This window comes from Ascidia mentula, chromosome 1 (genome assembly GCF_947561715.1).
Source record: "Ascidia mentula chromosome 1, kaAscMent1.1, whole genome shotgun sequence".
NCBI lineage: Eukaryota > Metazoa > Chordata > Ascidiacea > Phlebobranchia > Ascidiidae > Ascidia > Ascidia mentula.
This window is the reverse complement of record NC_138566.1, coordinates 8,766,075-8,788,751: the sequence shown is the minus strand read 5'-3', so window position 1 is coordinate 8,788,751 and position 22,677 is coordinate 8,766,075. Positions and strand designations below refer to the sequence as shown.

Genomic DNA, 22,677 nt, shown 5'->3' with positions numbered 1-22,677 from the left:
CGTGTTGAGTGTTTTACAAAGTCTGTCTCATAATTTCTTGAAACAAATTGTGATTTATCAATACAATCATATATGTAGGAATGTGTCAGTTGGCTTATTCTTTTCCATTGTTTTCCTGATAGCGATATTCACTCTATTTTTTAGTGATGACTATCTATTCTCTTTTTTTACAAGGCAACTGTCGACAGCTTGCAATGACACTACGGCCACCTGGTCGCAGTGAACATTTTCATTTTTTTGTTAAAAACATTTTTGTGACCCTCTTATTGTCCTTGGTGACCCCACGACTGCATTAAAATTTACAAATATTCTGTTCTGTTTCAACAGAAATTTTCTTATAGGCTCTAATATTTGGGTTTCTGTAGTTGTTATCACATTAAATGTTTTGTTTGAACAAATCGTATGTCACAAAAGCTGTAGGTAGATTTTAGGTAGGGGTCTAAAATGTTTGGTAGACATCGATGAATATATGAAAAGGGTTCGTGACTGTGAAAAAGTTAGGACAACTGTTTTACAATAAAAATATTTTGAATTTGTAAAAATGTTAGAGTCTTTACTAAAATGCAACCTAATCTACTTTCTTGTTACTCCAAAATGTTCGCTTCTGCAATCATCTCATCAGCATTTATTTACAGGTCCGAAACATATTGTTTTAGTAATGCTGTGCTTGCCTTACTTTCATTCTGTCTGAGAGTATTTATTGTACCTTAATGAGCGACGGGTACTCGTGTAATCTGGAATGTTTTTCAACTTCTGCATCAGCTGTTAAATCGATGGATAAAATAAAACCCAACGCTGAAGACACTTCCATCAAAGCAACACTCGATCCTGAGCAAAATGGATATAGCCACACACAACATTTACTCAATCATGATAGTTTGGACATTCGATTTCAAGCATCTACAAGTAATAACTTGACAGCAACACAAAAAGTGGAACCTGTTTTGAATGAAACTGAAAAGGAAGAAGTCCTGTTGCAGGGCCTTGTTTTTGTTGAGGATGCAATTCAGTACAGAAGCATACACCACAAGGCATCACACCATGCACTGAAGCTGTACAGATGGTTTCACTCTGCCCCTATAATATATTCAGTGAATGTGGCAACTTTTCTGATTTTGATATTGGCCTTTTTTGAAACTCCATCTTCATTAAGCTGGTCATCAGACCCAAGAAGAGGAAATGTCAGGTAACTTTACTGTTGTGTGAATACCAGGCCTTGCTCAAGTCTTTTAATTTTTTAGAGTGGAAATGCCCAAAGGTTTTACAGAGGGGATTGAAATCATTTGCCTGACGATTTTGTCTCTTTCCAACATTATTCAGTGCTTCTTAACTACAAATCGAAACCCCGAAAAATCCTTCATTCGCCAAAATCCATGGTTAACTGGTGGTTTTCTGGTGATTATATTGTCATTTGTTGATGTTGTTATTTCTCTGGTTCTTGGAAACAATGTGTACAGGTAAATATCTTTTATGCTTTTTTGTACATATATATTCTTTTGCAAAATCTTGTGTTTTTTTAGAATACGGGTGCGGCGCTTATTTCGGCCATACTTTCTGGCCCAAAACACTACCATGCTTAAAAAAACCTTAAAAGCGATGTGGAATACGCTCCCTGAAATTGCCTCAGTTCTTACCCTGCTCTCGCTACATCTATACTTTTTCACCATGCTCGGAATGTTGGTGTTTCCTCATGTATGTTACAGCTATGTTTTGTTTATTTATGTTTTTATTGCAATATTATTTAGTATATATATTTGTTTTTCAATTTAGAGTCATAATAGTAATGGAACTGCCACACATGGTGAGGAGTTCAATAGTACTGAATGGCAAGAATACTTCAAAACATTCGATACAGCTTTAATTTCGCTTGTTGTACTCCTCACTACAGCCAATAACCCTGATGTGATGATGCCTTCTTATTCTGAAAACAGGCAATTTTAGTATTTTACAAAAACTTTTGCTTGGAGTTAATTGCTACTTTTTTTGAAATACAGGTTTTATGCACTGTATTTTATCATTTTCTCTTTGATTGGAACATTTCTTGTTTTCAACTTGTTGACTGCTATTATTTACAACCAATTTCGTGGCTACTTTAAATGCTCAATGCAGGTATGAATAAATTTGATTTTTGGGAAATCTTTACCATACTATGGTCATAGGGCATTGTTTTGTTTATAACCGATGTTTCTAAAATGCATATTACTGGTGATAATTTCAAAATATGCCACATTTATTACTTCTCTTTTTTTTCCACTTTTATTATTATGTTACCATTATTGTACAGCCACGCTATTATTCAAATTTCCGCAACTGTGCCATTTAGCTCCTTTATTATTAGGATTTCTCCTAGACTGTTGTCCTCTTGGTAGTGATATGTATTAAAATCTGAAAAACCAACTTACAAGACATTTGATTTAGACAATTACCTGCTTTTTTAATAATTTTTAGACTAGTTACTTTCGAAGATGTGTTGCTCTTTCAGCTGCTTTTCATTCATTGTCACGAGTTGATCCCAAAACTGCAGATTCAGAAACTGAACCACAGTGAGTTTTGCATGATTTTGATGGTCTTGATCTAAGTGGCTTTATAATGTAATTGGTTTTATTTGTTTATTTTTGCTATTGTTTTCTATATATATATATATTCTGCTTTTACAACAAAGAGGGTCAGTGACCAATGTTTATTATCAGGGTTGCCTTTCATCCCCAATAGTTTAGATTTGTCTTTATTTTAACAGAAAATACAAATTTTCTACGATATTAAAATATCCTTATTTTTACTGATGTCTATTTTTTAATTTGTCTTTGCTCCAATCATCTTCAATGCAAACTTTTCCCAACTTTTATAACATTCCTGATCCTGTGTCTGGAGTCTTTGCTTCCCAATAAATTTTGCACAGATTTGTTTGAACCCGCAATGCTGTGTGTTTACTAAAACTTAAACACGAAAGAAAATTTACAAAAATTATGTTTATTTTTCAGTCGTACTTTTGTAAGTTACACGCCAATGGCAACTCTGGTTATTATTCATAGTTAACCAGAAATATGTTAATGTGTTGGCGTTTCAACAGCATGCACCTGTCACATGCTGTCTATTTACTCTGTGCAAAATTTGTAAACATGCTGTTTAGGGTGTCTATTGATACAGTGAAGGCAGTAACCATAAAAGCCAACATGTCACCTGACCAGCGCCGACTGATTCTAATGGGTCTCACAAACCATTCCAAACAGAATACAATGTATTTAACCTACAACCAGTTCTGTGAACTATTTCAAAACATTGATGCATTAATGTTGTCCAGTTGGAATTCTCACATAAGAGGTAACTTTTTTACTGTCTTTCATGCTGACGAACATCTTAGTAGTTGTAATACTTCAGTTCCAGTGTGGAATTCATCCTACATGATTGTGATGCAAAGGGTTGTTTTGCACAAGTATTTTAACATGGCAGGCAATCTTGTTGTACTGCTCAATGCAATTTTAATGACAGTTGAAATTGTTATACATTATGAGGAAGCTTTCCAAATGGTGTTTAGTCGCCTCAACATTATGAACTATGTCTTTGTTGGTAAGGTACTGTACTTTCACATACCAGGCAGAATTTAAATTGTGTTGTTTATGCAGGTTACTACATCTGTGAACAAGTGCTTAAAATTCTTTCTCTGGGCAAAAGGTATTTCTTTAACTTAAATTGTCTCTACGATGGCGTGATTTCATTGGCATTGCTTACCATTGAGCTAATTCAACTGGCAGAGTATGGCCACAGGTACAAGAACAATTTTTACTTAATTCTCAATTACTTGTTTTTACATTTTTTGACTTAAAAAAATCTTCACACTAAATGATCTATGTTGTACGAAGAAGTTGCTTTCACACCAACCTATAATTCCTGTTATTTTCACAACTTTTTTTCTTCTTTAGTACAAACCCTGGTTCATCAACAGGCCTATCTCTGTGGGACTGTGCACGAATAGTGAATATATTGGTGTTGATGAGGCTCCTGCGTATTATCCCCAATGTTCGACCAATGGCCCTTGTAACAAGTGTTATGCTTGACATTATCAGAAGTCTTAAATCATTCGCAGGAATCATCATAATTATATACTATGTATTTGCTATTATTGGCATGATGGCCTTTGAACAAGCAATTGTTCCACCCAAGGGATTGCCTTATGATATGGTTGCAGGTGTGTAACATATTATGTTGGAATTGCTACTAAAGTCAGAGTTTGCCTAATTTTTGTTTCTGTTTTTCAGCAAACTCTTCTGACTTCATAACTTTGGCAACTCCAATTGATTATGTTTGTGGAACGTACCAACAGCTACAGTACTGGGCAAACAACTTCAACGATTTTGCAGCCACATTGGTATGATTTTTTTTTAATTCAATAGAAAAGTATCATAAAACTTTTTATTTATATAAGCATCAGTAATAAAAGGTGAAATGACATAATTATTAGAATCTATTTGCCATTTACAGGGGGATAACATTTGCAGGTTTTCCTGTACCAGTCACGATTACTTACATAGTTTGATGTTGAACGATAGGTTTTGTGTTAGTGTGGTTTGTCATATAACCCCTAAGGGCATGCAAGATACCACACATGTGTTGCGTGGTAGATGTGCATCTTCCTAAAAACCTGAATCATGTTCTTTCTTCACACTTATTTGTCAAAAGCATCTGTGACATTCTCCATTGCTCATAACATTGTCACATTGATTCAAAAACTACTTGTTCACTATTTTTCATGTGATTCAAAGGTTGTTTTGTGGGATGTGATGGTTGTAAATAACTGGGGTGTTTTCCTGACTGCATTCACTGAACTAGTCAGCCCCTGGTCACAAATATATTTTATTGCCTGGTGGTTGATATCTTCAGTGGTGTGCATCAACCTCTTTGTGGCCCTGATCTTGGATCATTTTATTGCAAAATGGGAAGGGTAAGTTTACTGCATATTATTTAATTTTATTTTTCTTAGTTAATGACCCATCTATGTGACCCAAACAACATTGCCTGTGTGCAGTAAGTTGTTGATGGACTAAACTGCACATCTTTAGGATTCCTTTTTTTGCACTTTTCTAAGTTAATAAAAACTTTTGTAAGTGTATAAAGGGGCCTATTTTAATAAAAAGGTAAAATACGTAACTGGCACTGTGGTTCTGTGCAGAAAAAAAAGTAATTGTGCAGGGAAATGTAACAAAGCAAGCTGTTACAATGCAAATGCACAACTTAACGTCAGTGTAGTCACCTAACTTCCTTGTATTGCCTATTTGTAACAGAAATGCCCAAGAGAGTGAAACCGTACGAAGAAGAACAATTCAGTCTTTGTTTCACAAGCATCTACATGAGCCTTCTCAACAGCGCATCATTGAAGAACTCAATAAACACCCATGCATTACCTGTAAACAGTCTGTGTCATGACCATATAAAACAAAAAAGGGTATTTTATCACTCTTATTTCTTTGTTTGTCTGCACTGTGAAGTTGTTTGATCACCATGCATCTAACAATATACTACAAAAGTTATACTTGCCAGATGGTCAAAAATGTGTTTACTGTATAGCAAACTTTTACTGTACCAAAGCTTACAAAAGTCGACTTTAATTGTATCAAATTGTTCACCCTTTTTCTGTTATTTACAATAGACTGTAGTAACTTTCTTCTTGAGTTTGTTGTTGTTGCATGAATATTTTATGACAACATCATGTTGGTGTACTGTTGGTTATTTTGATATTTTCACACTGATTTTATGGTATTTAATGGCAATTCCTTTTTGAGTGTTTTGTTTTACTGCCATTTAGATTTTATCATTCAAGCGTACTTGTAATTTTCAGAGTCTATGTTGGGTATGTTAATTATGGCTGTCAGGTTGAGGCCACTATTTATATGTAACACCTGTCTGCAAAAGTGTGTGGCTGTTATGCATCGGAAAATTAGCACAAGTAAATTGTACTCACGTAAATCTACAATCAGTGCTGTTGATCTTACATCCTTCCCACCTGAACGAATACGAAACTTTGGAATAATTGCCCATGTTGATCATGGTAAAAGTACTTTGGCTGACAGACTGCTTGAAGGTTAGTAAAACAGTGCTTCGAAAAACAAAGACATTCAAACACGGTGCGTTTAATTGTTAGCTACCGACACCATTTCCAAATCTGAGGGAATAAAACAGATAATGGACAGTCTTCAAGTTGAGCGCGAACGGGGAATCACTGTTAAAGCACAGACTGCATCCATTATATATGAACACGACAACATACCATACCTCCTAAATTTTGTTGACACTCCTGTGGGTATAAAAATTTTATGCTTGGTGGTATTAATGTTATAAACATAGTTAAATTTTGTGGTGAAGGGTCATGTGGATTTTTCATATGAAGTCTCACGGTCGTTAGCTGCTTGCCAAGGAGTTTTATTGTTAGTAGATGCAACACAAGGTGTACAAGCTCAAACTCTAGCAAATTTTTACCTTGCTATGGAGGTATGGACATTGGCTCTTTGTTGTAGAAGAATGACACTCAGCAGCTTGTTTGTTTTTACAGCACAATTTACACATAATTCCAGTTATTAACAAAATTGACCTAAAAACTGCAAATGTTGATCGTGTGGTGGAAGAAATGCATTGCTCGTTTGGTACAGAGCTTGAAGATATAATTGCTATTTCTGCAAAAAATGGTTTAAATATACATGAAGTTCTGAATGTAAGTTTAAATTGCACGGGTCAACATGCAAACAAAATACAATTTTGTTCAGGCTATTGTGTGCAAATTGCCTTCACCTGTTCAGCGTGAGCCCTTATCATTCAAAGTGAACAATAACCTGAAAGTGTTGTTGTTTGATTCAATATTTGAGATGCACAGGGGTGTCACTGCCTATGTAACTGTAATTGATGGCGTACTTCGCAATGGTGACACAATCACATCCGAGTTTTTGTCAGCAAGAGAAGACAAAGGAAAAAAGTCATATGTGGTGCAGGAAGTGGGTATTCTTCGTCCTGGCCGTGAAAAAACAGGAATCTTGTACCCAGGTTAGTAGTGTCTTCCTACAAAGCCTATGGCTTGTGTGATCGGATTGATCTGTTTTTAGTGCAACATTGAACTTTTGTGTTTTTTGTCTTGTAGGCCAAGTTGGTTATATTATTTGTGGTATGAAAGGTATCTCCGAGGCCCAGATTGGTGACACATTTTTCAAGGAGAACTCGCCAGTTAAACCCCTACCGGGATTTGTCAAATCGCGTCCGGTTGTATATGCTGGACTCTTTCCTCCGCTTCCTGCTGAGTATGATGCACTGCAGTCTGCCATTGACAAACTGATGCTAAATGATAGAAGTGTGGCAGTAGAGAAAACTGATAGTCCTGTTTTAGGTTAATATTTAAGACACATTTACAAGGACCATTTTTATAAAGTTTTATGCAGGACGAGGATTTGTTGTGGGTTATCTTGGACTTTTACACATGGATATTTTCCGCCAACGGCTAAAGCAGGAATTTCAAGTTGATACAGTTGTCACCATGCCCAATGTTACTTACAAGGGTACGACATTAGTCAGACTGTTATGAAGTAAAGATTGTGATAGATATGCTGCCTCTGGTGGACACATGATATACCCACAAAAATGATATTTTTTCTTTTCAGCGATACTAAGAGCTTCACGAAAAAAAGGAAGAAAACAGTCAGTGGAAATACTCATCACAAAACCATCTGATTTTCCTGATGAAACCGAAGTTGAAGAGTATTTACAACCAGTTGTTACAGCCACCATTGTTACCCCTGTCCAGTACAGCATAGCAATAAAACAGTTTTGTGATGTAGGTAAATTTTGGCCTTTCCTTGAAATCAGTGGTCTGAACACTAAAATTAATTTTACACTATTTTCCTGGTCATAGGTATTGTATTTTTATGTTTATCCTAACATTTATTATGTCTGCAGAGACACACTGGTGAACAAATTGCAGAGAGCAACATAAGTGATACACAAACTGTGTTAATATATAAAATGCCATCAAGCGAAGTTTTAGTTGACGATTTTTATGACGAAATAAAGTCCATTTCATCAGGCTATGCAAGGTAGCAGTATGTTCATATCATTCTTTCCAAAATCTATAAATGCACTCCATGCAGTTTGGACTATGAGGAGTCAACGTACGAAACTGTGGACTTAAAAAAAATTGACATTCTCATCAATGGATTTCTTGTGGAAGACTTATCGAGAGGTAATATAGTTCCTCATACTTTTGCAAAAACTTTTAAAGTTGCTTTTTATCTGTTTAGTTTGTGCATATGAAAAAGCTGAACTACTTGGACGAAAAATGTGTGAAAAATTAAAAGCATCTTTACCAGCTCAACCCTATCCTATTTCCATTCAGGCTGCGATAGGAAAAAAAATACTGTCCCGGGAAACGTATGTTTGAATGAACACACTTCAAACTAAAACAGATTCGTCTAACATCCTTAATTTAATATCTTAGCACTAAGATATCACAATTTTGTTATCCAAATACCTAATTAAACTCACTGTCTACACATTTCACACAACTTCATTTTTAACCAGAAAATCAGCTCTTAAAAAAGATGTACTTGCCAAGTGTGTAAGTAATAATGACATGTTATATTTATTTCATTAAACTAACACTAATTTGTTTTTGCATCCAAGTCTGGTGGAGACTACTCAAGAAAACTAAAGATTTTAAAAAAGCATTCAGAGAAAATGAAGTCAATGAAACAATCTGGTTTAATGCACATCCCTCGGAAAGTTTTTATTGACGTATTTAAACAATAGCAAAATATTTTCTATGCAATAAAATCAATATACAACTTTCATTAATGACAGGAGATCATTAGCACAGTGATTGTGGGTGATAAACAGAAAGCAGTAACTTAATATTAACAAGGGCCATCCAAATATCATTATATCAGAAAAGTGTATGTATAAATTAAAACCTTTTATTTAAGGTCTGTAAGATTAAGTTGGCAACAAATTACATCAGAAACATGTGTGTATTTTATTGTCTGTTATCAAAGAAAAGGAAATAGTCAGGACTGTGTATTGTTATAGCTCTGACCAGCAACACTATAAATGTACAAGTTTGCAGAAACACAAAGCATAACCACTGTGATAGAATTAAAATAAATCATTTTACGAAATTTTGGATCAACATCTCCCTGACGATACCAATGAATCTAAAAACAAAAAAATTAATAAGTAGTTCATGTAGTCACTCGGAAAATAAATAAGCAGCCATGATACACATCATTATTTACCAACCCACTTACCAAAAGCAAAAGAGAGCAACAAACAAACCCGATGCAGATAACAAAGTAGATATTAATGGCAATCACTGCACCAGATTTTGTATTTTGCGCAAAGGCACTGATAAATGTGGCGATCACACACATAGTGGTAGCAATTCCCAGAATAAGGTTGAGAAGCCTTTCCTAACACAAAAAATGCTTGCTAAAAATAACACCACAAGTACATATTTCAAACTTACCCGTCTGGTGCTTACACCAAACAGAGGTCTGTCAATGTCATCAGGGACACTGTAAGCATTCATGACCAGCTTATCTGTTCATCTGTTGTAAATTAGCCACTCACAATATTTAAATATAACCAACCACCTCTAAAAATGTAAAAAAAATCAGGCTTTTTCCATTGAAAAAGACATGTGAACAGAATGTGAAGAAATGAAACACTTATATGAGCACACATTGGGGTGTATATGTTTATTTTGCTAATTTACCATTAGTTATTCTAAGCAAATCATAAATGTCCAAACTTTCTCCCAAAGGAATACCATATTTACTTTGCAAACCATTTGGGTTTGATATGGTAACACAGTTGTCGGTTACATCTTTACGTAAAACTTTGTCCACTTCAACTGAGCTAAAAAAAGCTACACTTAAAGGTAGATCATGCATATCAAGTTTGTAGGCAAACATGCATCTTGTCAAAAGGTTGGAAATTTGAAGTGCAAGGGCAATAGCCATGGTGTCTCCATCATCAACAAGGTATCTAATTTCATCATGGATACTTAAAACAAACCTAGCTTTCAACTTGTATTCATTGATGAGCCAGCGCATAGCAACCAACAGCAAGTGCAGATAGTCCACTGCAGAGCTTTGTACAACCCAGTTCATGCGAGTGTGCATAAATTCATCACTCACTTTACTCGGTTCTAGAGCTTGACTTATCCAGCACTCCAATACTGGAGTTTTTGGATTCTTCTGCCTTGCAATTTTTTCGAGTTTGTTAAACATGTGGGACTCGGTTCCATTGACCCATCTCCTCCCTGCAACCAAGCTGTTGCGCTTTATGCTTTTAACATTTCCAAATGCCGAAGTAGCTGCATTGTGTATTTTAACCACTTCATCAAAAGCTAAAGTTCTTTGTTCTGGTGATGAAAAGTTCACTTTAATTCCAGTTTTTTTCAAACACCACAATCCTTCTTCACTTAGCTGGAAGGTTGGTTTGCCCTTGGTCAGTTCATAAAGAGAATTGACTTTTTCAATTGCTTCATTTCTGCTCAACTGGGGATTATGTTGCATTAAAGTTTGCAATGCCAAGCGCTTTCCAGCACCATACATTCTCGCATAATTAAATACTTTGGCTTCATCTCTGGAGGAACCAATTGTTGTAGCAGTTTTGCTATGAAGATCTGTACCATCACGTTTGTTACCTTGTAGAGTCATCCATGACAAAGGAGTGCACCCATGTATTCCTATCGATTCTGCATCCCCAAGCAGGGAAGCAATCCAAAGTTCTTCTGAATCAACATCTGCTCCAACAAAGCTTTGGCCAGGTGGTGCTTGAACCATGGTTTTTAGTTCGCTTCCTATTCTGTCACTCTGAACATTACTTGCAGTTAACCAAGTTGTTTCCACAGCCCTCCGGGATACAGTGCCACTCACTATAACCTGTGGTATGATTGCTCCCGGTGAGTTGTTTTCAAGAGAAACCTTACTGCGAACACTGTCTGAAAAACAATCATTATTTAAAGAGATAAACATTTGCTCTTTGACACGATTTTGGGAGCTTCTCCAATAGGAACAAATTTTGTTAATACCCAAGCAAAGTTGTGCAAGTGAAGCATCATCAGAAGTTAGTCTTCCAGACTCAATGTGTGGTAAAAATGCATGTGACAAGGGGTTGCCAACATTTTTTTCACCACCATCTTTGTGTGGCAATCGATGAAAAGTGTACTGAAGAGGCAAATTTTCCACTTGCTCAGCTTTCGTGTAAAAGCTTTCAAGGTTGTTGTTATCATCTGAAGAATCAATCTCTTCTAGATCAACTGGGCCATGTTTTAAAGCATTATTTAAATGTTTTTCTGATTTGTGGACAAGATAGCCCCATCCCAAATTGTCCACATAATGTATGGGGTATCCCAACCATGTCAATCTTAGCAAATTCGCTGTTATTCTTGTTAAAACAGACATATTAATAGGCCCCTGACTCCAAGCAGGGTCACTTTCCCTTACACATAGTTCACTGTACCATTTTGGGTAGCCTGGAAGATGACTAGAAACTTTACCCAGAAAGCTAGCAGTGTTGATTATTTCCTCCACTACAGCTGTTTTCTCAACAGCCACATTGGGGTTTTCCTGTTTGCCAAGAGCTCGCTTTTCTTTACTTGTAAAAGTGTGTTGAAGCATGGAAACTTCATCAGTTATACTGTAATTGTTTTCTGCTTGGAGGACCCACCCTTTGCGAGCCTTGTTTAGAAGCTTGAATTCCCTTACATCCCAATTCAAATCCCACAGCCACCAGTCATCAGAAAACTTTTCATTTTCCGCAAGATGACAAGCATCATTTGCCAAAGTCATCAGGTGACTTTTTAACTGCTGGTTTAAACTGTTATACTCATTGTCGCTGGACCGGATGTAGCGGCCCCAGTTCTGATTTACAGGAAGATACATTTGGCCCATTTCTAACATACCAGCAAAACTCACTGGATGTGGAAATCTTTTAAAGTACAGAGGTGCCAAGTTCTGAAGTACATTGTGAGTGGCAGCAACATCGCTTGCACAGTAAGCCATCAATATGTTAAACTCCCTTTTAACATCCTCTTTGTTCCCTTCCACAAATGTCTGCCTGGCTGCCTTGTCTAGCTTGCTTCCACAGTAAAACTTATGAATATCTGCAAGTGAATTAGTACAGCCAGCGTCAATCCAGTTGTGCTTCAGAGCCTTGCCCTCACTTGCTTCTACTGTTGCATTTTTTGTTGAGTTAAAAATGTTGCGTTGTTTGACATTAAACCCACTGGTGGCAATGTGCATACTCATTGTGTCCAAAAACCTTACATTTGACAGCTGGTTGTAATATTGTTCTTTAACTCTCGCTCTGTCATAGGATACATTATGACCCACAATCAGCTTTGGATCATTCTTGGAAGGATTTTTGTGGGAATCCTTAGATTCCAAAGGAATAAGAGAGTTAATATCATATTTAATTTCGTTTTCTGTGTGTAAACTGCTACTTGTCCAAGAATACCAGCAATTAACAGATGCAGCAACAGCCATAACAGGAAGTTTGCTTTCAGTTACCAATACCTCACAATCAAAAATTAAGCCACCTGCCTCTGGACAGTCGACTGGTTCAATGACTTGTCCATTTTTTGTTTGTATGTATCTGGTCCATCCTGGTCTATTTGACCACTTATCTGTTTTAGGCATGGGGGGAAGAGAGGACTGTACTAATTCAAACAACATCAAAAAATACTTTTGACTTTGCTGTTTGGCAATATTTTGAAAATGTTCGTCCAGATTGTTTCCTTTTAGCTTAGGTAAGTCAAAACTAACATCATCTATTACGTCACTTTTGTTGTTGAGAAGTCCAAACTTTTTAAGGTAGTTTATACTTCTTTCGATGTCTACAGAAGTGTCAATATTACTCCGTGCATTGTAGCATTCTTGAAAAGTTTGTTCGTGCATTTTTGGTGACAACATTTGTATGCCAAAGTCGTTAAACCGTTGAGCTTCATGTTTCAGTCCATTCGATGAAAAATTGGTGACCAAGCGTGTGTATGGCGAAAAACTCTGCAATCTTCGAACTTTGGGCGAAAACCGTAGCATGGTTGTAAACGTGTTTTACAAATAACAATACAACATAGCTACAGAAAGAAGAAATGTACGCTTACAGTTTACTGAACGAAATCACTCCAGAGCTGCTAAGAAAACAAAAAAGTTAGGCCCACCTGGTCAAATTCTTTCTTTGTCATGGAAATCATGCAAATGAAAACATCACATATTTTGAAAGCATTTTCGGTGATTTCCCTTGATGTAGAACTGACGTACATTCGGATTTTTAGGTAACTATCACTCCTTAGTTTTCCTGTATCTATTGTATTGGTTTGGTTGGAAAGTGGGGAATCGTAGGAAACATTGCGGGAGACAACTTCGTATGCATACCGTATTTTACGGACCATAAGGCGCAACTTAAATCCTTTTTTTTCCTCATAAATTGATCGTGCGCCTTATAGGCCGGTGCGCCTAATGTATGGATCAAGTAGTGCTTTATTGCCTACACTCAAAACCAGTACCGATACTATTATAAATAAACCACCGTCTTACACAATAAACTACGGTAAAAGCAACTAGCAACTGTGATATTCATACTATTGTGATTTGCTTACATTTATTACGTAACAAGTTTTTGTTTAATGAGCTTTATACGGTAACCCATACTCCTTAAAATACGTTGCGTTCTATGGCCCGGTGCGCCTTATGTATGAACAAAAAACTAATCAAAGCAATTTATTGACAGTGCGCCTTATAATCGGGTGCGCTTTATGGTCCGTAAAATACGGCACTATAAAATTTGTTGTAGGTTGGGTAGTTTAGTACAAACCATACGATGGTTTTGAAGGGTTGCTGTACCCAAACGTTTGTATAGCCACAACCAACTTTTTCTCGATGCAGTGGTAGAAATATTCGGATTCTAAACACCTTAATCCAATAAAAGTCATAAATTAATTTCATTGGAATTTATATTTACACCTACTCAAATCCATACTAAAACTGCCCAAGGCATGCTCAAAATCAATACTCTCAGCAATACTCTTAACAAAATGTTAGTGAGATCACACCATTTGCATGAAAAACTGTTTTTTCGCACCCGTTGATTTTATTCAGTTCTGTTTAAATCTTCTTCAGAATGCAATGTTTGAAATGCAAAAGTGTCTGTAATCAACATGCTGTATTAATTAGCACCACGCATGTTCCCGACTTAAATTCATCGCGCTCTTACGCACCCACGATCCTTATGGTAATTTTAACTCATAATTGAGTCACGTGTTTCAATTCTATTTGAACACTAATGGACAGTTAAATTCAAACCAACTGATATTTAATCGTTCTATTAAATAAAAAACAAGTCTGCACACGGAGTCAGTTACTCACACATCAAAGGCGGTTTACATCACACGACACGACTACGAATGGCGCTGCAAGCATACCAAATCTATGTGTCTTTCTCGCGATATATTGTATTTCCTGATTGACTTGCTCACACGGTTTTCAACAAAATTTAGAGTGTACATTGAACGCAATGCATTTCTGGCTTATTTTACCACGCAGTTGTCCACAAAATGCAGAATGTACGTTGGACGCAGTGCATTTTCTGACTTGTTTGCCGACGCAGTTGTTCAAAGGATGTAGAATGTAGTTTGAACGCAATGTTTTTCGAAGCTTATTTGCCCACGTTGTTGTCCAAAAAAACACGTGGATTGTCTCCCTCAATGTTTCCTACTATTCCCCACTCCGCAACAAAACCAAAACAATCGGTACGGGGAAACTAAGGAGTGATAGATAAAAAATTGTGGCATTCTATAAAATGCAGTTGTTGCTATTACCAATATTTCTAATAATACTGCTGCTCGATGGAAACTCATGCTAAAAGTAAATAATAATTAAACTTTAAATCAATAACTGGGGTTTTAGGTCCACATAGTTGAAACAATAAATAACTCCTAGGTTGTAATGAGTGTAGCTATTTGTATACCTACTGTGAAGGGTATCTGAATACGGCACAAAGTCCAGGTGACAACAAATAAAGTAACAGTAAACAACCTTTTCTGTTTCGATATGGAACTTTTTGTTTGGGCTATCATTTTATGGGCATCATTCATCATATCCTCAAAACCAACCTAATACAAAAATGTTTGCAAATCTGAAAAACATCTAATGATTAGTTTTTAGAGTATATGCTCCTCAAATGCAACTACATGCAGTTAGACAAATGAAAAATACGGTCAGCTGCTATGAAGATGGAAGGTGTCGATTTTTTGAAGATTTATTTGGAACTGAAAGTAAAACCTCTTTCATTACAAGATGCAGAAAATCACCAATATGCAGCATTGAAGCATAGCAAAACTCATGTCAAATTACAAAGCCATTATCAAGAAATACAGAAATATTTTCAAAGCTTTGTCGATAAACCTGTGCCAGCGAATTTTCCATCCAATGCTCATTATGTTATTATTTGGTATTTCATGTTTGTTGACAAATGTCAACCTTGGACATGTGAACAATGCAGTCAGGCAGTCAAGAATCTTCTTCAAGTTTTTATTAATATTTTCAAATGTGAAACAATAACAGCCCTTTTATCCAAACACCACCATGTTGTAATGAAGGTTTTGGAAATACTAAGCAATGATTTATCAAGGTAATAAATATTTATGCATCATATACTTAATTCTATTTGATTAACTTTATGTTTAAGGGACAAGTGGAAATGTCATCCAGCCAGTTACACAAGTTTTGTGAAGTTTTTGCAAGTTTGTCCATTTGACTCCCTCACTACTTCCATTTCCAAAATCTTTCCTATAGTTTTGTGGATTGTTGATGACTTTCATCCCAATATCGTATTGCTTGGAGTCAATGGGATAAGCACCATCCTTAATTCAATTCCAAAAGCAGAAATACGGTTGTTTAGTTTATTTTCCAAGAATTTTATGCAAGTCAAAATTTTTTTTTGTAGCCAGCAAGGAAGAGCTGAAGTAATATATGATGCACTGGGGAAAAAACTTTACTTGACAGAACCGGCAGTGATTAAAAGCGTTTTACCTTGTATACTAAAGTGCATTTCTGTTTTGGAAAGAGATCCAATAAAATTTGATGCTCCACATCCTGTATCCAGATATGATTTGACATTTCAAGTTTTATTGACTAACATTATGACCACCACTAATGTGCAAATTATCAGGTATGAAGTATATACTTATTTTAGTACAGAAATGTTTTAGAACTTATGACCCCCTTTTTTCAGGAAGTTTGAATAAAATGGCACAAGACAGTAAGCATCGAACTTAACTATCTTGTATTTTCCAGACTATACCTACAGGGCATAACTGAATTCATTTCATTCATGAAACTTTCAGCATTAAGACATTTTAAAAAACTTGTTCCACTTATACATCAACAATTGGAATCTTCAGACCCCACTTCTTACAATGAAACTGTCACAATTGTGAGGCTTCTTGTAAAAGTTACCTGGCCCAGGTATTGAAATATACACTACAGTGCAATAGTGTTAACACTTGCTATTCTATTCCAGATTTCAGTCTCACATTCATGAAATACTGAAACTATTGCTGAAAAGGTTGATTCAAAATCAATGTACTGATGAAATGTCATTTAAAAACACTGTTGATTGTATTACTGACATGCAGAAGTGCGACCCCAAAACTGAGGTATGTGCTGTGAAACTAACCTGTAGTAACTTCACTCAGTCTGATTCTGTTTATTAAGGAAACCTTGAAAGACATTGCACAATTACCAATCATTAAAATGCACCCTCTCTTGCTTCGTGCATTGACATCAAGCTCGGGTTACACAGATGAATAACAATTGGCATCTACACCGATTTAATTTTAATGTGAAATTATTGTCTTGTGTGGAGTTTGCTGCTTTTTGTACGTATTTGTGTAACTTTGTATTAAAACTTACAGAAAATTTTCGCAACAACATCTCATACCTTATATACTTTTTGGTGCTGGCGTTAAATTTCTTGAACAATGCTTTAAATAATAATTATTTTCAAAAGACTTCCTACGAACAAAAACTTAAATGTGGTAATGCATGTAAAATTTATTGACAGTGCTTTTACTACGAAGTTTTGTTTTTGCGAGCAACCACAAAAGTAGATGATGTGATATCGCCTTACTGCGTTTAAAACAATATACAGCTGCAGAGCATTTCCCAACAACACACAAATGTGAGCAGTTAGTAAGCTGTATTTATTACAAAGGTCAAAGGAACAATGCACATAAAGCTACATCGAAAAAAACGTTGATAAGCGCCAGCCACACACCCGAGTTATTTTAATTAAAACGGCGGAAGCAACAAGCACGTGGAGCTACATAAACTGTTTCCCACGCAACGATCGAAACGACATGTAGTCATGATAAAAGCGAAATATCCGCCATACGAATTTGTCACACAACATAAAACTGTATTAGCTCCAATACACGTTGCAGTGCACCGAACTTAAATTAAATACTTAAATTTAAATCAATGCAATAAAGTCAAAAATTGCTACGTTATCACTCCAAAGGCATTCGCTGACTTGTGCAATATGTTTAATACATGTGTGTGTAAAATGAACTATATAGCCCACGACTAGCAATAGAAGTTAAGCGCCATCTATTGCGGCTATTGTTGCAGCAGCATAAGCCACGTGCGTAGTTCTGTACAAAAGCTGTATTATAGCTGACGTAGTAAAGCCCAAAGCGTTTCATTATTGGTCGAATTGTTGCCCTCCCTTCCACACAGTGACGAAGAGCTGAGTGGAGTTGTTACATTGAACTTTCTCTCTTTTCTCTAAAGCAAGATCAGGTTCCAAGGTTTTCTTGAGCTTTTCGTAAGACCACTTGCGACTGACGAAAATGCACCTACCAGAGGACGTCTGATTGACCATTTCCCGCATGCGAATAATCCATGCTAATCAAAAAAATTCAATATATTTACCGCAGAAAAATGACCTCACACACTGCAAATTAAGCCAACAAATCTTTATCACAAACCATGACGAATGAAATAGAGCATGACAGTGGCTACGGCGCCACGCATGCTTTATTTCCTTCGTTACATGTCTTGCTCGCTTACCGAGTGCATTGTCCGCTCTGTCTAGATACATGTTTATAATCAAGTTGAAGTCGCGCAACTCACACGGAATCCATGTCAGCTAAAAAACATAAAGTTTAGACATGAATACACGCAGTTCTGTACCAAAATCAATAAAGTATTTTTGCTCATTTTGAGTTGGACACTTTTGCGTATAATAATAATGAATCGTTGAACACGTTGCAGAGTTCCCCTTGTGGGTAGGCAGATGGCTCAAGTACGGGCAATAAAGTATTAATCAACCTGTTTAAAGTCAACATTTTTCATCACAGCTTCCGCCGGGGGAAACACGTGCATCACGTTTCCGTTTTTTGATGAAAGGCCGTTTTGTTGCTTCTCATCTGCAAAAGTAACCGACCTGATAGAAACGCAAGTAGGTTTGGATTGATGGTTTTTGAGATTTATGTCACAAATAACTGGGCAATCTTGTCAAAAAAGGAGGGAAAGTTTCGACTGATTAAAAATCTGCTTTAAAGTGCAATGCATGTGAACTTGTTTGAATAAGTACCTTTTGCAAGACAATGTTTTCCAATTGATTTGAGTTGTAGAGCTAGGTCAATGCATCGTGCTGATGTATCGCACGCAACAATCTAAACGACATAGCCTCGATAAAAGCGATCCGTCATAAGAATTGTCGAGAACAAACGTCATTTCAATTAGCATGTGTCAGTGCCAGGGACGGATTCATTCGGCGCATGCTTGACCATGTTCTTTTCTAACAACCAAACGCTATACTGTTGCGTTACAATGAGTTTAGTATAGTAAACCCCCAAGTGAAAATTTCTGAATCCTCACCCGGTCAGTGCCCACCCTTTAAAAATCCTCACATACCTCGGTAAACAACGAGGACAAGTCGAAAGCCAACTTTCCCGGCCCGCACCCAATCACTAAGATGCGACTTGCATGTTGTGGCGTCGCAGCTTCCCATGCCAACGAGCGGAGACGTTTGAAAACGGGCTCTGTAGTGTTCGCACCGTTGACCGAGTACTGTTGCTCAACTATCTTTTTGAACCAAGCGTGGGAATCTTCAACATATTGTGGGTTGGTGCTGGGTTGGCTAAATGGTTTTGTTCCAATCGGCATCTCATCTACCGTTTCATCTGGAAAAAGCATTGGCCTAATAAGCTTTGAAACCATTTGAACTGGGCAATACGCGGACCGCCAGGTGTATTTTAGACAATCTCAAAACAACGCATGAAACCAGCAATCACAATAGGGCAATAGTAATTAAATGCACCTGGTGATCCGCAGCCAAGCACGTATACCGGAGTCTCAACGATTTTCGCGGGAGTGTCTTCATTCACGGATCGCGCTAGGCGGAAACCAGCATGTTGTATAAAGTGTCGACGAAAAGCGAACCTCGCGAAACGGGATGCCTCATTTCCGGTTGATATCCAGCTACCACCCTTGCCGAAAACAACAAACGATAAATTGATGTCACCAGAATATCCCGGAAACAAATTTGTTTGTAAAAAAAACATATTTTTAATTCGATATGCACAGGCACAGAATTGTGTTATAATTTAATGTTTTTTATGGCTTTGACATATGATACTTCCTTGTTGCAGTCAGGGATAATTTTTTGCCTTCATTTGGAAAATAACCGCACCGACTCTGTATATGTAATTAGGAGTGAATAAGTGGGAACTTCGGCAATTTTCTTACAAGTATCATAGTGTGCTTTCCGTCAAAGCACGGTGCTGAAAAATCTTCATAAAACATATTTCCTTTAAAGCCAGGCAGTCCGTTGAAATGGTCTTCGACCCATCCCCAAGCATTCCCAAACGTATCGTAGCATCCTGATTTCGATGGTTTGTAGAGGTTAACCGGCTATAAACAGCATTTTTTTGTTCATAGATAGGTATATACATTCGTTTCGGAATTTACGATGTGAAAACCCATAGAAATATACTTACTGTGCTCGAACCGTATGCAAGGTTGACATTGTAAACATCGGTAACATTTTCCGTGTACACGGGATCTGTTGCCAGTTGCTCAACGTCAAAGTCGTCGAGACCACGAATCACATGACTTTCCGCTTCCGTTGGTAAGCGAAATTTTGGCCCCTTCCATGAACAAAACGCCTTCGCTTCATGGTATGTGACTTCGGCCGGCCAGTCCAAAGGCAAGTGGACCACGTCAAACATCATTCTGAATCTGATGATGGACTACGTGACCGATCGTATAATGCTGTTTACACAGTCTGGCGTGGCTCCAACTTACAAATATTTTTTCACGCCGTTGGTTCCATTCATCTCACTCTGTGATGTCGCCGTTGCGCAGTGACTGTGTTTGGCCAAATCCGCGCCACAGTTGGACTTACATCCTTCATTACAAACCCAAAATGGCGGATGCCTGATGACAAAGCATGACCATGCAAATTTCATTGTACCCTTTGTATAAGTTAAGGACGTACTTGGCGTTCTTGTATTGAACCCATTGCCATCCTTCGTCGGACCAGTATTTCTGTTCTTGATAACCCCCGCTTTTTATAAATTGAAGCATTTCACGATTGGTGACCATGAATTTAGAGACCTCGAATTTGGGAACACTAAATTGAGGGAGAAAGTTAACACTGTTTTACAACAAACCTCAAGTCATAAACATACTCAAAATCCAGGCTTCCATATTCGTTGTCCCAGCCCCATGCCGGACAATTTAGATCCTTACCAAGGTGAACCAAAGTCGAATTTTGGGAAACCATCGTGTTTTCGTTCACAGAATTTTCTGCGTTTACAAAGGCAACTCGATGTGTAAAATGTGAGATTTTTTGTGGTTTAGGTTTGCTGTCATTTTTTGGCCAGCACGTAATTCTTGAATATCATCGACTATCACGTCTTTAGATTCGACACAAACCCCCCCGAAAAATTTTCAAATTTTGTTTTTGTAGCATTACGAGCATTTTTTCCAACAACGTTTGTTGTTAAAACAGCAACAGCACAGCACCTGCAACTAGAGGGCCGTACTTCCATCCAATCGGCGTTTCGACCATGTCCACTGGCAACTGTCGGATTAGCACAGACGAAGTCTCCAAGTGAATCCGTTCGTGCTCCAAACCCATCCACATTGCCCACCAGGGACTGTCTTGCGTCACGGGAAAATCGATATCGTTTTTAAGGATTATGTTTCTGACGATGTTTCGCACCTTTTACAATTGTGAAAACAACATTACTTGAAACCGCACTGTTATGTTGACAGGACGGGGAGAATATAATTACAACTTTGTGCCAGATATAAGCCAAATCGAGGCGTACTCAAAATTAAATTTTTGGAAACACAAAGTCGACCTTATTGGCAAAAAGAACAAGCCCAAAGCTGTTTGTTCCATATTTATTATTTTTGCGCAGAGTATTATGGATTTCTGCGAAGTCTGGTGGTTGTTTTTTTTTCCGACCCCGACGTGCTTTTTTCAGCTCGCGGTTATTTTTGTAAGAATCTATCGGGCGAAGTTGTACCTTCTGTCGATATTCGACTACGGCTGCAAGGGACGGCCAAACGTACGCTCCACCCATTCTGTAATTTTCTGTATCGTCCCACGACATCTCATCCACCCCTGTTTCGAATATGGTTTCGAACTCCGGATTAACACGTTCCTGAACATGAAAAAACACGTCTACCTGCTGTTGCCCAAAAGTGCGCAATAGCACTGAAGCAATCGAAACTGCAACCCACCTTTATAAAACCAGCCAGCAGTAGTTTGTTGACATATACCACGGCCGGATGGCAGTAATAAAAGATCAGAGGCAACCGCAAACGGTCTGGACATTTGTAGAAACTTTTCTCGTCTGCAAAAAATCAGGTGTTTTCACTGCAATATCTTAGTGCGGGTGAACATTACCTTTGATGCTGGTGAAAATCCATTCATCAAGACTGTAAGTATTCTCAAAATACAGCAACAACTCCCTAAAGTAAAAAAACATGCCTGTTTCGTGCACTTAATTGGAGGAAGTTTTCTAATTTTTATTATTTGGCTCGGTAAACTTGTAATATCTTTTCGATGGTTGTCACGAAATCCAGTTAGGGAAGGCGCATTAATATGATTTTAAAACAATTTGAAACAATCAAACGATAGGAATGCTCACTGCTGACCTGCTGTAATTTCGGTTCCTTTAAAAAGGTTAAATAAAAATTGCCAATCTGAGTAAGGTTTGCAAAATATAATAAATTATATTGGCGGTTTTTATTGGGCGGTTTCCTATTTTACACACACAAGTACAACCTGCAATACACAGAACTAAAACAAAACAAATGTTTAAACTAAGTAATCCTTACTTATTGGTGCATCCGTGCAAACTGGGCGGCGGAATTGACGAGGTGGCTACAGGACCTGTCAATACTTGGGGCTTTGCCATACTGGTGGAAACACAAAGACCATAAGGCTTCTTACCTGCACTATTCTAATGCAAAACAAACAAGTATACAGTTTTATTTAATGCCTTGGCAAACATGTTGTTTTTGCTCAATTACATTATCCAAACTACGAAATCGTTCGACCCGACATAAGTTTGTGAATAAACGACAGGTATGTGTTACCCATCCCTTCAAAGGATTTCTG

The 22,677-nt window shown here is 37.2% G+C and overlaps 6 protein-coding genes across 11 annotated transcripts; 3 read left to right on the top strand and 3 right to left on the bottom strand.

Moving 5' to 3' along the window:
* The first annotated feature begins 641 nt into the window (after positions 1-641).
* On the top strand, positions 642-5,421 carry LOC145887696 (two pore channel protein 2-like). Its single transcript, XM_082978875.1, has 13 exons — positions 642-1,186; positions 1,242-1,457; positions 1,521-1,692; positions 1,771-1,931; positions 1,995-2,109; positions 2,449-2,543; positions 3,131-3,321; positions 3,379-3,567; positions 3,624-3,765; positions 3,921-4,186; positions 4,257-4,366; positions 4,761-4,939; positions 5,280-5,421. The coding sequence occupies exons 1-13, from the start codon at positions 711-713 to the stop codon at positions 5,419-5,421; spliced, it is 2,454 nt and encodes an 817-aa protein (XP_082835001.1). The 5' UTR covers positions 642-710.
* A 417-nt stretch (positions 5,422-5,838) lies between these two features.
* LOC145887697 (translation factor Guf1, mitochondrial-like) lies at positions 5,839-8,819 on the top strand. Of its 4 annotated transcripts, none has more exons than XR_014399275.1 (13): positions 5,839-6,076; positions 6,137-6,291; positions 6,358-6,483; positions 6,545-6,703; positions 6,756-7,029; positions 7,124-7,366; positions 7,419-7,535; positions 7,638-7,810; positions 7,933-8,069; positions 8,124-8,215; positions 8,274-8,403; positions 8,471-8,590; positions 8,656-8,767. XR_014399275.1 is itself a non-coding variant. In XM_082978877.1 (13 exons), exons 1-13 carry the CDS (start codon positions 5,839-5,841, stop codon positions 8,779-8,781), a joined length of 2,007 nt encoding a protein of 668 aa, XP_082835003.1. In that variant the 3' UTR covers positions 8,782-8,819. The 4 variants fall into 4 exon arrangements, 3 of the variants coding, with proteins under 3 accessions (XP_082835003.1, XP_082835004.1, XP_082835005.1); XM_082978877.1 differs by having other exon boundaries at positions 8,554-8,590; positions 8,656-8,819; XM_082978878.1 differs by having other exon boundaries at positions 8,471-8,677.
* A 201-nt stretch (positions 8,820-9,020) lies between these two features.
* On the bottom strand, positions 9,021-9,680 carry LOC145887698 (transmembrane protein 243-like). The gene is made up of 3 exons (XM_082978880.1): positions 9,494-9,680; positions 9,276-9,437; positions 9,021-9,182 (listed from the first exon to the last, which is right to left on the bottom strand). The coding sequence occupies exons 1-3, from the start codon at positions 9,554-9,556 to the stop codon at positions 9,036-9,038; spliced, it is 372 nt and encodes a 123-aa protein (XP_082835006.1). The 5' UTR covers positions 9,557-9,680; the 3' UTR covers positions 9,021-9,035.
* Positions 9,594-13,218, bottom strand: LOC145887695 (DNA polymerase subunit gamma-1-like). The gene has a single exon (XM_082978874.1). The coding sequence runs from the start codon at positions 13,071-13,073 to the stop codon at positions 9,726-9,728; it is 3,348 nt and encodes a 1,115-aa protein (XP_082835000.1). The 5' UTR covers positions 13,074-13,218; the 3' UTR covers positions 9,594-9,725.
* A 1,569-nt stretch (positions 13,219-14,787) lies between these two features.
* On the top strand, positions 14,788-17,102 carry LOC145892833 (TELO2-interacting protein 2-like). Of its 3 annotated transcripts, none has more exons than XM_082982038.1 (6): positions 14,788-14,897; positions 15,191-15,663; positions 15,721-16,203; positions 16,329-16,499; positions 16,555-16,690; positions 16,749-17,102. In XM_082982038.1, exons 2-6 carry the CDS (start codon positions 15,260-15,262, stop codon positions 16,842-16,844), a joined length of 1,290 nt encoding a protein of 429 aa, XP_082838164.1. In that variant the 5' UTR covers positions 14,788-14,897; positions 15,191-15,259; the 3' UTR covers positions 16,845-17,102. The 3 variants fall into 3 exon arrangements, with proteins under 3 accessions (XP_082838164.1, XP_082838165.1, XP_082838163.1); XM_082982039.1 differs by lacking the exon at positions 14,788-14,897 and having other exon boundaries at positions 14,910-15,663; positions 15,721-15,924; positions 15,979-16,203; XM_082982037.1 differs by lacking the exon at positions 14,788-14,897 and having other exon boundaries at positions 14,910-15,663.
* A 113-nt stretch (positions 17,103-17,215) lies between these two features.
* LOC145892817 (uncharacterized) lies at positions 17,216-22,550 on the bottom strand. The gene is made up of 16 exons (XM_082982036.1): positions 22,395-22,550; positions 21,961-22,025; positions 21,795-21,907; positions 21,578-21,715; positions 21,069-21,267; positions 20,732-20,849; positions 20,539-20,673; positions 20,346-20,477; positions 20,039-20,279; positions 19,788-19,952; positions 19,360-19,528; positions 18,954-19,222; positions 18,631-18,712; positions 18,366-18,463; positions 18,105-18,183; positions 17,216-17,939 (listed from the first exon to the last, which is right to left on the bottom strand). The coding sequence occupies exons 1-16, from the start codon at positions 22,472-22,474 to the stop codon at positions 17,737-17,739; spliced, it is 2,286 nt and encodes a 761-aa protein (XP_082838162.1). The 5' UTR covers positions 22,475-22,550; the 3' UTR covers positions 17,216-17,736.
* Between the last annotated feature and the right edge of the window lie 127 nt (positions 22,551-22,677).

Bases quoted from the DNA above. Each gene is read 5' to 3' on its own strand.
- LOC145887696 (XM_082978875.1), top strand. From the start codon at position 711: ATGAGCGACGGGTACTCGTGTAATCTGGAATGTTTTTCAACTTCTGCA. The intron at 1,932-1,994 runs GCAATTTTAGTA...TTTGAAATACAG, and splicing joins CCTTCTTATTCTGAAAACAG to GTTTTATGCACTGTATTTTA. The intron at 3,766-3,920 runs GTACAAGAACAA...TTTCTTCTTTAG, and splicing joins CTGGCAGAGTATGGCCACAG to TACAAACCCTGGTTCATCAA.
- LOC145887697 (XM_082978877.1), top strand. From the start codon at position 5,839: ATGTTGGGTATGTTAATTATGGCTGTCAGGTTGAGGCCACTATTTATA. The intron at 6,077-6,136 runs GTTAGTAAAACA...TTTAATTGTTAG, and splicing joins GGCTGACAGACTGCTTGAAG to CTACCGACACCATTTCCAAA. The intron at 7,811-7,932 runs GTAGGTAAATTT...TTATGTCTGCAG, and splicing joins CAATAAAACAGTTTTGTGAT to AGACACACTGGTGAACAAAT.
- LOC145887698 (XM_082978880.1), bottom strand. From the start codon at position 9,556: ATGAATGCTTACAGTGTCCCTGATGACATTGACAGACCTCTGTTTGGT. The intron at 9,438-9,493 runs GTAAGTTTGAAA...TTTTTGTGTTAG, and splicing joins TTGGTGTAAGCACCAGACGG to GAAAGGCTTCTCAACCTTAT. The intron at 9,183-9,275 runs GTAAGTGGGTTG...TTTTGTTTTTAG, and splicing joins GTTGCTCTCTTTTGCTTTTG to ATTCATTGGTATCGTCAGGG.
- LOC145887695 (XM_082978874.1), bottom strand. From the start codon at position 13,073: ATGCTACGGTTTTCGCCCAAAGTTCGAAGATTGCAGAGTTTTTCGCCA.
- LOC145892833 (XM_082982038.1), top strand. From the start codon at position 15,260: ATGAAGATGGAAGGTGTCGATTTTTTGAAGATTTATTTGGAACTGAAA. The intron at 15,664-15,720 runs GTAATAAATATT...TTTATGTTTAAG, and splicing joins CTAAGCAATGATTTATCAAG to GGACAAGTGGAAATGTCATC. The intron at 16,204-16,328 runs GTATGAAGTATA...TGTATTTTCCAG, and splicing joins ACTAATGTGCAAATTATCAG to ACTATACCTACAGGGCATAA.
- LOC145892817 (XM_082982036.1), bottom strand. From the start codon at position 22,474: ATGGCAAAGCCCCAAGTATTGACAGGTCCTGTAGCCACCTCGTCAATT. The intron at 19,953-20,038 runs GTAAGTATATTT...TGCTGTTTATAG, and splicing joins TTGCATACGGTTCGAGCACA to CCGGTTAACCTCTACAAACC. The intron at 17,940-18,104 runs GTAAGCGAGCAA...TTTTTTGATTAG, and splicing joins CAGAGCGGACAATGCACTCG to CATGGATTATTCGCATGCGG.